General features: G+C 46.3%; 1 protein-coding gene across 1 annotated transcript in view; it reads right to left on the bottom strand.

Annotated features, from left to right (window-relative positions):
* The window catches only part of AACS (acetoacetyl-CoA synthetase), a 51,121-nt gene that overhangs the window by 13,904 nt on the left and 22,151 nt on the right, over positions 1 to 15,066 (bottom strand). Inside the window, exons 6-14 of the mRNA XM_083416376.1 lie at positions 14,351 to 14,465; positions 12,857 to 12,938; positions 11,745 to 11,892; positions 9,428 to 9,508; positions 7,848 to 7,972; positions 5,454 to 5,518; positions 4,494 to 4,616; positions 2,554 to 2,667; positions 821 to 946 (exon numbers count right to left, since the gene is read on the bottom strand). Of these exons, the coding sequence (XP_083272502.1) occupies positions 821 to 946; positions 2,554 to 2,667; positions 4,494 to 4,616; positions 5,454 to 5,518; positions 7,848 to 7,972; positions 9,428 to 9,508; positions 11,745 to 11,892; positions 12,857 to 12,938; positions 14,351 to 14,465 (979 nt within the window). The remainder of the gene's footprint in view (positions 1 to 820; positions 947 to 2,553; positions 2,668 to 4,493; positions 4,617 to 5,453; positions 5,519 to 7,847; positions 7,973 to 9,427; positions 9,509 to 11,744; positions 11,893 to 12,856; positions 12,939 to 14,350; positions 14,466 to 15,066) is intronic.

Here is a 15,066-nt window from a genome sequence, read left to right as displayed (position 1 = left end):
GAAAAGGGGAAAGCAAAGGAAAGCCATTTTAAAATGGTGTTTTCTGCCACTTCCTTTTTGAGGAGCCCTAGGAGCTGCTGGCAAGAACGTCCTGCAGTGGAGGGGGTTGTCCAGCCCACTTGGCTGACCCTTTCAAAGAGTTTGACTTCCTGCCAGGGGAGAGGTGAGCAGTGACACCCCATGTAGGACCCCCTTCTTCCCTATAGGAGAACCTGCAGATATTTAAATACGTGTGTGTTTTTAAAAAAACCCTAAGAGTCTTGCACATTTGCTTAACAGACTAACACAGACAAGCCTCTAAAACCGGGGAGGGGACTTGTCACCCGCCAGATGTTGCTTGACTTCTGCTCTCATCATCCCTGACCATCGTCCTTGCTGCCCGAGACCAGTGGGAGATGCAATCCATCAGCATATTCTAGAACGCAGCAACAACAGAACCCCAGAAGACAATTTGTGGGTTTTGGGCACAGGACTGCAGCCTCAGTTATCAAATCAACAATGAAGACCCATTTTTAAAAAGAAATCAAACCTGTTTGTGATCCCTGATGGTTTCTGAAGTTGTGAGAAAGAAGCACCCCAGAAAGATGAAGAGGTCTGCCCCTGCACTTGCAGAGAGGAAAGTGAGGGGGTGGGATGGCGGGCAAACAAGCAGGAACCCCGCAACACTCACGCTTTCGGGCTTACAATTTCACAAGCAAATATTGGTACCCACAGCAGTTCTCAAATGCCATGCTCAAATATTAGTTCTGCAGGCTTTGTAAGTGCAGGACCACCAATGTGCCCCCACAACACACACAAAAAGCACCACCTCAATACATACCTGGAAATCTTGAGAAATAAGCCTTTCTGTACTTGTTTCCATTCTCGTCGTTCCAAAAGTGCGTTGGCTGGCAGGGCATGGGCTTGGTGCAGACCAGCTCTCCGCTTTCCCCCAAAACGGGCTTGCCTGTTTTAAGGATCAAGAACAAAGGTGGCTCGTTTCCCTCTCTCCAGCGCTTGGAATGCACACCTCAGGTATTTTATCAGGCAATTGACCAGTTCTTCCCTGTTGCAGCTTCTTTGGAGGTGGGATAAGACCTGGTCTGTCATCACTTAGCCCAGCCCTCCCCAACCTGGCACCCTATGGATGTTGCCAGACTAACCTTCAACATCCCTGAGACCACAGGCCAGACTGCTGTAGCTCAACAACTTCTGGACATCAGAAGGTTGAAGAAGACTTAGCCTAGCCACTGTGGCTCCATCTGCACTATACTCAGAAAGCAACTTTAAAACAGTCACAGCATCCTCCAAAGAATCCTGGGAAGTGTCTTTTTTTAAGGGTGCAGGAGTTCTTAGACCCCTCTTCCCCTCACAGCTATGACTCCCAAGGTTTCCTGGGAAGGAGGCTTGTTAAGCTCTGGGAGAGGGATAGAAGTCTTCTAACACTGTTCAGGAGCACCCTTAACAAACTAGTTTCCAGGAGCCTTTGGGGGGAAACCACAACTGTTTAAAGTGGAATCATACTGCTCCAAACATGTAGTGCAGACGGGGCCATGGATCCAGCAAAGGCGAAATGGGAGAACTCCTTTCTCTCTACGTTTCCCACAATGAACCCCAAGCTTATTTTGCTGTACATTATTTAAGCTATTTATTGGGTGCTGCTCAATCAAAATCCTTGGATAAGTTTGCAATGAGAAAAAGCAGTAAAATGAAGTAAACAAGCAGTGGGTGGATTTTTTTTCTCCCACCCTCACCCCCTCCTTAGTTTAAATGTACCTATGTGGGGGGTTTTATTTGGTTGGTTGTAAGCTGCTTTTGGTTACTTTGGGCAAGATAAAGTGGCTAACAAATTAAATAAATTAAATAAAAACGACACTTTCCCTTGTACACTAGGATTCACTCCAACCAGAGGGTGAAATGCACCGCCCCCCCCCCCATGCAGCCAAGCAAGAGGCATTACAGGTGCGCCTTGGCTCCCAAACGCCTTGGTACTCAAATGTTCCGGCTCCCGAAAAATCAAAAACTGGAAGTGCATGTTCCAGTTTCCAAAGGTTCTTTCGGAAGCCGAACGTCCGACGGGGCTTCCACGGCTTCCAATAGGCTGCAGGGAGCTTCCTGGAGCCAGTCAGAAGCCATGCTTTGGAAGTTGAACATTTTGGAAGTCGAACGGACTTCCGGAACAGATTCTGTTCGACTTCTGAGGTAAGACTGTATCGTCATCCCAGGACACATTCCAGCCAGGCAAAAACACCCAGAAAGGGAAGAGAAGGACAAGTGAGGTGGGCAGCCTTGGGAGAGTCCCGAGGGCCAGAGAGGGCCACACACAGGCTCCATCCCTGCTATAAGGCTCTCCGTAAATTCTGGTGATACTTTTTCTTTTTTAAACCCACATTAAACTACGTGGGGGTCTGCAAAGAACCTTCCCCAGCCCAACCCCTTACAACCGACAGCGGGGATAAGAAAAGGGCCCCCATTTGCCCTGAGATCCTGAAGTTGCCTGTGCTGTCAGAAGCCCTTCTTCTCCAACCACAGCTCTGACTTGGGAAAAGTGATAGCTTTGGCTGGGGGAAATACCTTCATCGTTCCAGGCTTCCACTGCCATTCCCAGATTCCGTGCCTGGATCTCGCCTTTGTAAACCGGAATGGACACATTCTGACCCATAAAGCAGGAAATTATATCTGTGCCTCCTGAAACGAGAGGGGGGCAGAACGGACTTCCATAAGCCCATCTCTCAAAAGGGTTGAAACCTCTTTAAATACATCCATTCCGATGTTGCTGAACTGCAACTCTCCCTCATGCTTAAAACACATTAGTGGTACAATTACTCTGAAATGATGGTTCGATTATTATCAATCTGCACCCGCTTGGAATTGACCCCACTCCCAGGTCACTGAGACTGTGAAAGTGTGCTAGGCCTGCAGCCCAGAGGTTGACGGATCACAACTGTCCTCTGCTGGGCTGGTAACTTTTGATGCACTAAAACTCAGTGGCAGAGAACCTGGTTTCCAGAGTTTAAAAAAAATAAGCAGATCAGAGAGTAGATGATGGGTTAAGACTCCACTCTACTCAACAGCCAGCAGCCAGTCAAGGGAAGATAATGAGCAAGATGGATCAATAGTCAAACACTGGTTTAAGGATATAGATGCAGACTGTCTTTGCAATGGATATGAAACTCTGTTTTATAGACAAAACTGTCTGTCATTGTTTCTACATAGAGAGTTGTTTCCTTAATTGTTTCTATCGGTGTTCTCACTGTGAAATCTCTCTGAAGTGCTTTAGTGGGAAGTGATCCGTAAGTGGAACCAAGTAAATAAGGAAGCTTCTGTTTCTCACATCCACTAGCATGGGCTGGCTTCAGTAGAGAACACTAGCAGAGAGTACCGGCATCACCACTCCACAGGCTGCACCCCCAGCCTACCATGACAACTGGCCCTACAGCCCAGGTGAGGTGAGCATTCAATTTGAGTAAACACAGTGAAGGTGAAGGACCCCTGACAGCTAAGTCCAGTCATAGACGACTCTGGGGTTGCGGCGCTCATCTTGCTTTACAGGCTGAGGAAGTCAGTGTTTGTCCGCAGACAGTTTTTCCAGGTCATGAGGCCAGCGTGACTAAGCCGCTTCTGGCACAACGGAACACCAAAACCAGAGCAGCGCACGGAAACACCATTTACCTTCCTGCTGGAGCGGAACCTATTTATCTACTTGCACTTTTTGGCATGTTTTTGAACTGCTAGGGAGCTCACCCCGTCATGGGGATTTGAACTGCTGATCTTCTGTTTGTCAAGCCCAAGAGACTCAGTGGTTTAGACCACAGCGCCACCCGCATCCCTGAGTAAATACAGTACCTTCTATCATATGTGGTGGTCTTGTAAGAGAGGCTTTCTGGGAAATGATTTACAATGAATTGAAGAAAATGTTGAAGGTAACAATAAAAACCAGAAACTTTTCTTATAGGGATAGTAGACACTGAGATACCAAAAGACCCCCCAAAAATTGTTTATGCATGCTACAACTGCAGCTAGAATGGTTTTTGCCCAGAGATGGAAAGAAGATGTAGTACCAACCAAGGAAGAGTGGTTAATAAAATTACTGGATTATGCCGAAATGGAGTATAAATAGTAAAACTTTAAAATAACCACAAAGGTGGGGGGGGGGAGGGAAGTCAAATATATGTGTATTAGAAATGTATGCGATTTGTGTTTTTGTAATTCATTTGTCTGTAAATTTTTGAAAAACTGAATAAATGTAAATGCTCTTTACCCCTCATACCTTCTTCCAAATGTTGCTGCTGCTATTGTTATAACAACTAGGAACTGGGAATCCTTGTCGATCAACACACAGATCTACCAGCAGATCCCCATCTGCCTTCTGCCCACCTCTGGGCCACACAAGACAATGTAAGAGATGCAAAATAGTACCCAAAATGGTGACTGCTTAGCAACCACTGCATCCTCCTCCCTCTAACTTTCTAACCCACTAAACATTCAAGGGATCAAGTTCAGAAAACCCCTACCTGATATGGATCCCAGCAGAACGCTGCTCTTTATGTGCTTGTAGACGTACTCGTAACTTTGAGGCTTGAGGGGTGAGCCAGTGGACAGGATGGTGTGGAGCGTTTGGAGGTTATGAGTTTCACCTTGGAACAACATCACCAGGCAGAGTTACACTGTTATTTCCTGGCCAGTTATCAACACCGCCCCCGCCCCCCCCCCGAGTTTCCTGTTAACTTCTAGAACATGGGCCACCAACCCAGGCAGCTGTACTACAACTCCCATCAAGCCTTACCATGGGCCACACTGGCTGGGGCTGCTGGGAGTTGGAGTCCAGTAACATCTGGGAGCGCTGCAGGTTCCCCACCCCTGATGCAACAGTACTGAGCTAAATGGACCTACTTCCTGCCTTGGTGTAAGGTTGCTTCCTGTGTTTCCACAATCCATGGGCAAAGTAACAACTCCCAGTACGTTTCCAAGTACAATTCAAAGAGTTGTTGCTGACCTTTAAAGCCCTAAACGGCCTCGGTCCTGTATACCTGAAGGAGCGTTTCCACCTCCATCGTTCATCCCGGACACTGGGGTCCAGCTCCAAGGGCCTTCTGGCAGTTCCCTCATTGCGAGATGTGAGGTTACAGGGAATCAGACAGAGGGCCTTCTCAATAGTGGCGCCTGCCCTGTGGAATGCCCTCCCTTCAGATGTGAAGGAAATAAGCAGCTATCTTACCTTTAAAAGACAACTGAAGGCAGCCCTGTTTAGGGAAGTTTTTAATATTTAATGCTGTATTGTTTTTAACATTTGATTGGGAGCTGCCCAGAGTGGCTGGGAAAACTCAGCCAGATGGGTGGGTGGGGTATAAATAATAAATTATTATTATATTGGGGAGCAATAATGCCTTTGTGGAACTAATTAGAAATGGGAGGGAAGCAAAGTGGTTCCGTTCCAGAGGCAAACAGAATTCAAAGAGTATCTTGGTGCTTACATGGTTTAAGGTTCTTCTCTTCCAGCACCGCCAGCCATTTGGCCCCTGTCCCAAGGATGGTGATACTGCAAGTAAAAAAGGAACAATTGTCACTCACTATGGTCATTTTGCTATTTCTTATTTTACAGTAATGGAGGGTGGCAGCATGTGATCAGACCCTCTCTCAGTGGGGGAGCTGGTGCCATCCCTATTAACCTTGAGGTGCCGGGCGAAGGTCTTCTTATTTACCCAAGCATTTGGCTCTAAACCCGAGTTCATCTTTTAGCTGGGTGGAGTAGGATGTGTCCTTTCTATGTTATTGCAATATAAGCACTATTAACTACTCTTTTACAAATCTTTTGATGTATTTTAATTTAGGGTTTTTTAATCATTGTAAGTCATTTTGTAGTAAGCAACAAATAAGCATTTCCTGGGTCAATAAATAATAGTTCCTGTACGTCTGAACTTGCAAACTATGGTTACTGGAATGGGAACAACCTGGGTTTTAAAAGCTCTGCCTTTAAGCTCTTCATTCCAATCCTGGCATCCACAGTTTGCTAGTTCAGGACTTAAGAAGCTATGATTCAATAACTCAGAAAGCACTGAACTGTGGTGGGCCAAGAAACTATGCCAAAATGTGTACTTTGTCAAAGTATCCATAAAATAGATGAGACAAGAGTAAAACGCAACCTAAAAAGAGAGCGCTGAAGAGGGTCAAACTGCAGTAGTTTAAACTGCAAAACTACCAGGTTTCACAATCTTAGAGTCTTCCTAGCCATATAGTTCTACCCCTTACAAAACCTGGCACACCACCTTGCTTCTAAAGAAAATATGTTACCAGTCGTCAGCTTTTGACTTTTTGTGTGTGACTCACAGGGTCTCCTTCTCCACTAGCTGGCAGAAGGATCTATGCAAAAACGTTTTCAGAGACAGCCATAAATTGTCCTGACAAAGGCCTGACCAGACCATTATTTTATTTCCTTTCTTGCTTATTTTGTTTTGCTTTTTAAATCCTTGCTTCTAGCTTTTATTTACTGTGTTTCAGACACAGTATTTTTAGCTATTTGTAACAGTGAATAGATGTATCATTATCTCTCGGAAGTTCATCTGAAGTTTTGCAAACGCCATTCGCCATAAGCAATCAATGTTTGACCTGACTTTGACCAGTAATTTTAATAATAACCTGATTGCCTGGCTATCCTCTTGGCCAATTACAAAAGGGTAAGGGGGCAGCCCACCAGGGGCTAGCGCTCCTTTTTCCCATGTGCGTTTCCTTGGAGCAGTCCTGGTTTGTTTCCGGGGGAAGAGGGCGATCGCTGAGACTCCCGTTTTGACTGACAGAGTCCATCACCCAGAACCCCCAGGTCAGGTAAGTGGGGTGGTGGGGTGGCAATGGGTAGGGTTGGGTGAGGCAGAGCTGCTTGTTGTTGCTGCCAGTGCTGGGCCCAGTGGCAGCCTGGGCCTGACTCTGCAAGGTGCAGGATGCAAGCCACCCCAGCGCCTAGCCAAGTGGGGTCATCTGGTGCTGCTGACTTGCATCTAGTAAATAACTAAGTCTCTACCCAGTGGGCCTTACTCCCAGATAAGAGTGTGTGAGGCTATAATGTTTTATCTAGGCAGCCAGGGCTCTTCCGGGTGACAAGATCTTTTTGCACCAGGTCAGTGAGGACCACTTGCTTTTTAAAATTCTCCCTATGCTCTATACAGAACTCCCTATGCTCCTTTGGACTGTATCTGTAGGTTTTCCCCTCTGTGTCAAATAACTGGGGTCAAGTAAGTGTTGTTCTAAACTGCACACATCCATGTGCTGCCAGGTGAGATGCTCCCAGTCAGGCAGGCTAACCCCCCAAATCATTGCCAACAAAGGGGCAAAACAAGGTTATTTCTTAGTCCTGTAGTTATTCAACCTTTTCTTAAACGACCTTGCACCCAGTTTACATGGGGCGGATGGCCATTGCCCAAAGCTCAGCTCCATCCACGCTCATCGTCTCTCGCACAAGGGCTGGCCTGAAGCGACTCCTGTGCTGCTGCCAGGAATATTGTATAGCCAACAGACTGGAACTGAACTTTGCAAAACCTAAAGTGCTTGTTTCTCATGATCTTGGAAGCCTCATAGGTGGGAGATCAGTGGAAACCCGTTGGAACAGGTTAAAAACTTTAAATACCTAGGCATCCACTTCCAATATAACGCTTCCTGGAATTACCATTGCAAGCTCTTATTATCTCTCCCCCAATGTTTCTGCTGCATCAAACATTCTGATTGACCTCTGGAGCTTGTAAACAGCTTAGAAACCGAAGCATCTTTTTTAAACAAACAAACAAACAAACAAACAAACAAACAAACAAACACAGGTAGTTGTTTCAGGATAACTTACGGGTGCTTTTTTCTCTAAAGCAGAACCCATCTCTACCTACCCTAGTCGGTCAACCAAATCCCAGAGGACATTGGGGGATGGAACGAGCGGCGATCCGTCATACAGAACCACAGATGCACCAACAGCGAGAGCAGAAACCAGCCAGTTCCACATCATCCAACCAGTCTAGGGAGTGTGGGGAAATGCACGTTAGCTTTATCCAAGATAGTCACCTCCCTCACCTATTTCCAGACCTGTGAAGCTAATCTCGCACTTCTTCAAGGACGCAGGTGTGTAAAATGTTTGTGCCATCATGAGACCCTGCCTACAGGTAATATATGTCCTTCCTGAAAAGCTTCATTAACTAGAAACCCCAAAATTTGGGATCCCTTCCAAAGCTGTGCCAAAGATTTGCAGTCATTTTGCAGCGAAAAACCCTGCATTTTGCAGCAGCACCCAAACTGAGTAACTGATACATCAAACTAGGGTTTATAGTTAACACCCAAAAATCCAACACTGTCAGTCTGGAGTGAATCAGACAATGTTGGGTTTGGGGCTGATACCTATGCCCCCTGGTTTGAGTATCAATTACTTGGGTTTGGGGGCACTGCAAAACGCAGGGGTTTCAGTGCAAAATGCAAGGTTTTTGCTGCAAAACAACTGCAAAACTTTGGCACTAGTTTAAAGTTATTTGGAAAATGTTGGAGTGTTAACAACAAACCCTGGTCTGATATACCAGATTTGGAGGGTGCTGCAAAACGTGCTGTTTTCACTGCAGAATGAGTGCCAAACTTTGGTACAACTTTGGAGGGATCCCAAATTTTGGGGTTCATAGGTAATGAAGCTCTCCTGAAACCCTGGAGAGCTGTTGCCAGTCAGTGTGGACAATCCTGAGCTAGATGGAATGGTCAGCTTTCTGGCAGCTTCCAATTTTGCAAGGGATGTAGCTCAGGGTTAGAGCAGCTGCTCTGCGTACAGAAGGCCCTGGGTTCAAACCCTGGCGTCTCCAAGAAGGACTGGGAAAGATTCCTAGACTCTGAAGAGCTGCTGCTAGTCAGTGTGGGCTGCACTGAGCTTGGTGGGCCAATGTCTGACTCAGTATAAAGCAGCTTCCTCTGTAACCAAAAAGGTGCCTCCATTCATCGGGCAACAGCTCACATGCTGCAGGAGGCAAATACCATTTCTCACAAGAGGGAATGTCCCCCAAATGCCTGCCACAATCCACATGGGGGGCTCAGAAAACAAACGTGCTTTTTCGCTTGTCTGAGCTGCCCTTCGCTCATATGCAAAGGTAATTGTTAATGGATCAAATTGGTCAAAACTCAGAATCAGTCAACTCATACAAAATAAGACTGTTGCTTGATTTTAAAAGCGAACTTTTGGGATTGAAAGGTTAGCCATGCCATGCAAAAGCAATTTTATCTGCAGCATGAAGGATCAAAAGGCCAGGTGAACGTTTCCCACATTTGCACTCCCCTGCCAAATAAATTACCTAAAATACGCCAATTTATGCACACTTGCATCATTATTGCTTATCTGGGTCATAGAAGTCATGCTTTTCTTCAAGAAAAGAATAAACATGGCAAACCCCATGCAGGCTGTGTTGAAAGCCTTAGCCAAAATACAACTAACAGCACTTACTGTTGTGTAGTACATGATGTTGTCACTGCTGGACATGTTGCCATGGAGGAGGTGCTCTTTCAAATGCTGAATTAACGTCCCCTGGTTTAAAAGAAAAAAGACGGACATGCAAAGCAAGGTGTAATGGTTAGACTGGGTGAACTATGAACCAGCCACCATCTCTCAGCCTAACCCCCACCTTGCAGGGCTGGCTTTATCCAAAGGATGCCTCGGGTGCAGCTACAGAGCTTGTGCAACTCAAACTCAAGCTGGAGACCTGTGAGTAGGATCCAGCCAAGCCATACTCAGAGTAAGTCCAGCAACTGCTATGGGTCTACTCTGGGTATGGCTTAGTGCAATATCGCCACTGAGCATGAGACTCTTAATCGAAGGGTTGTGGGTTCGAGCCCCACATTGGGCAAGAGACTCCTGCATTGGAGGGGGTTGGACCATTGATGGAGGAGGGGGTGTGTGGTGGGTGCGGGCCGCCCCGGGTGTCATCACTGAGGAGGGTGACAAAATGGCAAAAATATGTGTTTTTAAAATAAATAAAAATTTGAAAAAATAACATTTAAAACTAGCTTAATAACTTTGTCTGACAATTAATTAACCTCAACAAGTCAACAAGTCAACGTATTGAAACTTTTTAGTTCAGTCAATGCAATGGGGCTGTGAGTGGGCCCCGTTGCCAGGTCAGGTTTGAGCTGGTGGCAGAGAGCAGGAGGGTGGGCGGCCAGGCTGCTGCGTACACACCTTGGCGTTGGCGCTTTGTGCCCAGATGCAGTAGCGCCACCGCCAGGCATGTCTGACCCAGTAGCGGAGAGCAGGGGGCGAGTGAGCAGCAGCTTCCCCGCCCGTCTCCTTCCCTGAACTGTGGCGCATGGGAGGGCATCTTCTGCCCCCTCCCCCCTCGGGGGCGCACCCCATGCACCCATCCCAGGCAGCGCAAGCATATGCTCCACCACTGGGTTGGACTAGATGACCCTCGTGGTCCCTTCCAACTCTACAATTCTATGACTATATTATATCCAAGTTCTGCTTCCCACCTATCCTCTTTACAACCTCGCCTCTGATGGAAGTATTGGGAGGGGATTTTAAGCAAATCCAAATATGCGCTGGTAAAAATAGGGTCTACAATGATTGCCGGGGTGGGGGTGGGGGTGAGACTTTTCTCAAACAAAGAATGTAAATTGTGCAAACCACAGGGATGGGGAGAATGAAGTAGCAAACAAGGACAGCCATATGTCAGGAGTGCTCTGATGGTGTTTCCTGCTTGGCAGGGGGTTGGACTCGATGGCCCTTGTGGTCTCTTCCAACTCTATGATTCTATGATTCTAAGGAATGTTCTGCAGTAGTTTTATGTTCTGCCAGTTTATTGCTAAAACCAGCTAACTCCTATTCTGTTTTTGAGTGTCACAGTGCTGATATCTGAACTTAAAAATGGAAAGCGTAATGCTGGTGATCAATAAAAGAGGTTTGAAGACCGTCTCAAGGCAAATCTAAAATAACGTAGTATAAACACCAACAACTGGGAAACACTGGCCTGCGAGCGCTCCAGTTGGGGAACAGCCTTTACCAAAGGTGTCATGGGCTTTGAAGACACTCAAACTCAAGATGAATTGGCCTCCACAGTCACTTACGGACTCATTGTTAAAACTCCCTAGAAGTTCTAAAACCATTTTGGGATTCAGGGAGGGTCACCTTGGATATTGTTAAGAGACGGTTTGCTAAGATCCCTGCAAGAATTTTGCCGGCCACAGCTAATAAGGAGATGCCTCAATAGTTTCTACAATCCATTCCATCACCTTTTTTAGAGATTGATAATTTTGATAATTCTGGCATCCCAAAAGTCTGCTGGGATCTCCTATCTCTCCCAGATTTTTCTGATGAGCTTGTGAAGTTGCACAGGCATCCTGGCTAGCAGCAACTGAGCCCTCTCCTCCATGAATCTGTCTATCCCTCCTTTTAAAACCCTCCCAATTGGTGGCCATCTTTGCTTCCAGGGGGAGCGAGTTCCAGAGCCTGACTAATGTTAGATTTCTTTGGGAAAAGAAATATTATCCCAACCTTTGCTGTGCAGATTTTCTCCTTGCAGGGAGTTTTTCGAAGTTGTGATTTCCCCCTGTCCAGAGTCTAAAGTGGTACAGCCCATACTGTCACCGCAGGCCTCTTATTCCTCAGTTCTCCCAGGTGTGCAGATGCAGCACAAGTCCACCAAGCAAAATCCACCAAGCAATTTCAGTCCGTTGGAAGGTGGGAAAAATGCCTCTCCTGTCGCTTGTTAACCGACAACCTACTGTGCAGAGCCTCCACAACCCCAACCAGCAACATGACCTACCCCTGCGGAGTGAACCATGCATTTTGGAGCTCCTGTTGTGCCAGATGAATACATGATGAAAAGAGGATGGCTGAAAGGAAGCTGTTCGAACTCTAGCTGCGGGGCTTGATCTCCCTTCCCCGCTGCAAGAAAGTCTTCTAGAAAGATGCTGAACAAAGAAGAAGAAAGAAATGGAGGGGAGGGAGAGAGAATTAATATCACTATCAAACCTTTGTGAAATTGATTTTGTATTTATTAATTTATTATGACTTTTCTCAAAGTGGCACCCGTGCTTCTCCTCCTTCCCCCCTGGATCATCACAACCACCCTGTGAGGTAGGCCAGGCAGAAAGACAGGGGCTGGCCAAGGTCACCCAGGGGCCTTCCATGGCTGAGAACAGATCTGAATGCTGGTCTCCCAGGACCTAAACTGAGACTCTAGCCCAGGAGGGGGGAACCTGCCTCAACCTGAGGGCCTCATTATCTTCTGAGCAATTTTCTGGGGCACATGGTGTACTTTTAATCATTCTGTATGATAACAATACTGTCCAGCTGCTTTTCATGTTTTGTAAGCCACTCAGAAGTCATCTGGATCTGGGCATTACGCTGTTAATAATAATAATAATAATATGTACATGCCAACAGCTACTCTGGGTGGCTTCCAACACATTAAACATCAAACACTAATAATAATAATAATAATAATAATAATAATAATAATAATAATAGTTTATTATTTATATAACTCACATTATATAACACACACACACTTTCTCTCAATTTCTTGGCAAATTAAGTGCCACAACCCCGGTAACGAAAGAAGCCAAACAAGCCTTTTGCTGCTCCAAAAAGCACTTCTAACTAGTCCATTGTTTTCTACTCTCTCCAAAATTTGAGCAAACACTCAAGAGCCTGTCCCTTCCGCAACCCTTGCCGGTTGGCTTCTGAGTGGGCACACAAAATGACCCACCTTGCAAATCTGAGAAGCCCACCAGTCAGATTCACAAACCAGAAGACTAAATTCCGCAGCCTCCAATTAAATATAAAGTAAAATATATTCTGGATTCAATGACACCAATTGCTTTTTTAAAAAGATAGATAAATAGATGTACATTTGTCCAATCCACTTTATACCTGTGTGAAATTTTGGAAATGTCTATAGATTCTCTCGAGGAAACATATGGGATCACCACAACTTTTTTTAGATCTGGAAGTCCTGAAAGAAAGCAAAAATTCAATGGTTAAATGGAGAGAAATGACAGCTGTTTCCACTTTTAAAGTGTCTTCCTATAACCATAGTTTGCTCGACAGTGACCCAGACCACACGTTAAATATTACTGGAGTAAGTAATGAATTTAGTTTCTCCTTTTCCACCTCTCATGTCCTCTTCAGTGGAGAGTCCCTTGTTTGTTGAACCACAGTTTTCCCTGGTTTCAGAACTGGGAAACCAATTTCCACACTCCCTACCAGCCATGATTGCCAGCTTGACCCTAGTTTGCTGTTTCTCGACTCCTGATGTCACAGGGAACTCAGGTTTAACAAACCAGAAAATGTCTGCTGAAGCCAGACATGCAAGAGGAGCAAGGGAAGGAAAGTGGGGAGCACCTGTGATCATTAAGAACATAATACAAGCCATGCTGGATCAGACCAAAGGCTGAACAAAATGCCTATGGGAAGCCAACATACAGGATGCAAGTGCAAGAACTCTCCTCCACTGCTACCTTGCAGAAATTGAAGATAGTCGTGCCTGATCCCTTTCTAAAGCAATTTAAGTTGGTGGTGGCCATCACCACATCTTGTGGAAATGATTCCACAGTTTAGGATCACTCCTTCCCAATAGGGCAAATGGTTAATGTTATTTAGATTATAGAGGAGGCTTGTTGCTGCCAAGGGCACAAGCAGGCACTGCTCTGCATGGCAACCTGTTTTTGTGAAGCCCACATTCACCCCTTTGTGCTCCCCATGCTGGCTGTGCATTTGGCCGCGCAGCTCTAGGTGGTGTAAACCACATAGGCTTCCCTTGTCACAGCCTGCCATGCACAGCTACCCATATGACCAATCTCCCAAGCTCTGACCCACCAGTGGGCCAAAGGACAAACCTGTCTAAGGTCTGCAGTCTAGGGCTTTGCACAGCACCAGGTGCTGAAGTCCGACAACTCAGGCAAGGCATAAGAAACCAACCAGGCAGGGCTGGCTCAAGACGTTTTGCTGCCTGAGGCAAAGGACAAGATAGCACCCTCCCACAAGGCACATGCAGAAGCCAACTGGATTGGCAATTGAACCTTACCCCAATACTGGTGGCAGAAAAGTATATTTCCCTGTGCTTGAGGGCAGCCAGGTTGTGTAGGGAGCACAGGGCAGGCCCCTTGGCACTCACAGCTCTGTCCCCTTCCTGTCCTTCAGCATCTGCTGCCTGAAGCAGCTGCCTCACTCTGCCTCATCATAGGGCTGGCCCTGCAACTAGGACTTTAGCCGTGGTACATATGCAGCCACTTTCAGGCACCAGAGGGCTGGGCAGTGTTGTACACCTCAGGCGCAAAGCTATTAATCTCCATTAATGAAGGGATGGAAGAGAGAAGCAATGCCCCATATTCAACAATTCCCACAAGTGTGCAAGGCGGCCAGTACCCTTTACGACGTTCTGAAGCTTTTCCAAGTGATTGTGTTTTTTCCCGTTGTAAATGACAGCTTCAACAGAAAAGATCAACTTGGGCTGAATTTGGGAAAATCTGTCCAGCACACCCTGAAGGAGACAGACAGACATTAATACAGCCATTAACAGGAATAAGTGAGAACATTGGTTTCCCCCAGATTGCAAAATGCTGGGACTCTTTAAACATTATCCTTGTCGCAAAAGAACTATTTTCTTAGCCCTTTCAAATATAACATTAAAGCAGGAATAACTAACATGGCGCCCTCCACTTGTGGACTGTGGATCTCATTTTCCTTCCCTGGTTTACAATGATGTGCATGAGCAACAGCCAGTTTTGTCCCTCCTCTTTTGCTGTGCAAGGAGGAAATGAGAAGCCTTTGCTTCTGCTTTTAAAATAAAAAGAGTTCCTTGCTACATCCAAATGTGGATAAACCCTGGTTTGTTCAAAAGGAGCAAACTGTGGTTTATGGTAGCTTGTTTGAGCAGGCTGTTAACCCAAGAGCAGCAAACAGGATGCCCTCCAGAGGCTGCCGGACTCCCGACTCCCTTCAGCCTCCGCCAGCCTGGTTGGTGGTGATGGGAGCTAGAGCCCTGTCTCCTCCCCCCTGGTTAAAAAGATCCAGGGCTGCTTCTAGGTCAGGGGGGCACAACCTACGGCCCTCCAAAGTTTCCCATGAGCCCCACGCAGCAT

Source organism: Podarcis tiliguerta (assembly GCF_965153285.1).
Source record: "Podarcis tiliguerta genome assembly, chromosome: 16".
NCBI lineage: Eukaryota > Metazoa > Chordata > Lepidosauria > Squamata > Lacertidae > Podarcis > Podarcis tiliguerta.
Note: the sequence above shows the minus strand (reverse complement) of the source record. Positions and strands in the feature narration are given on the sequence as shown.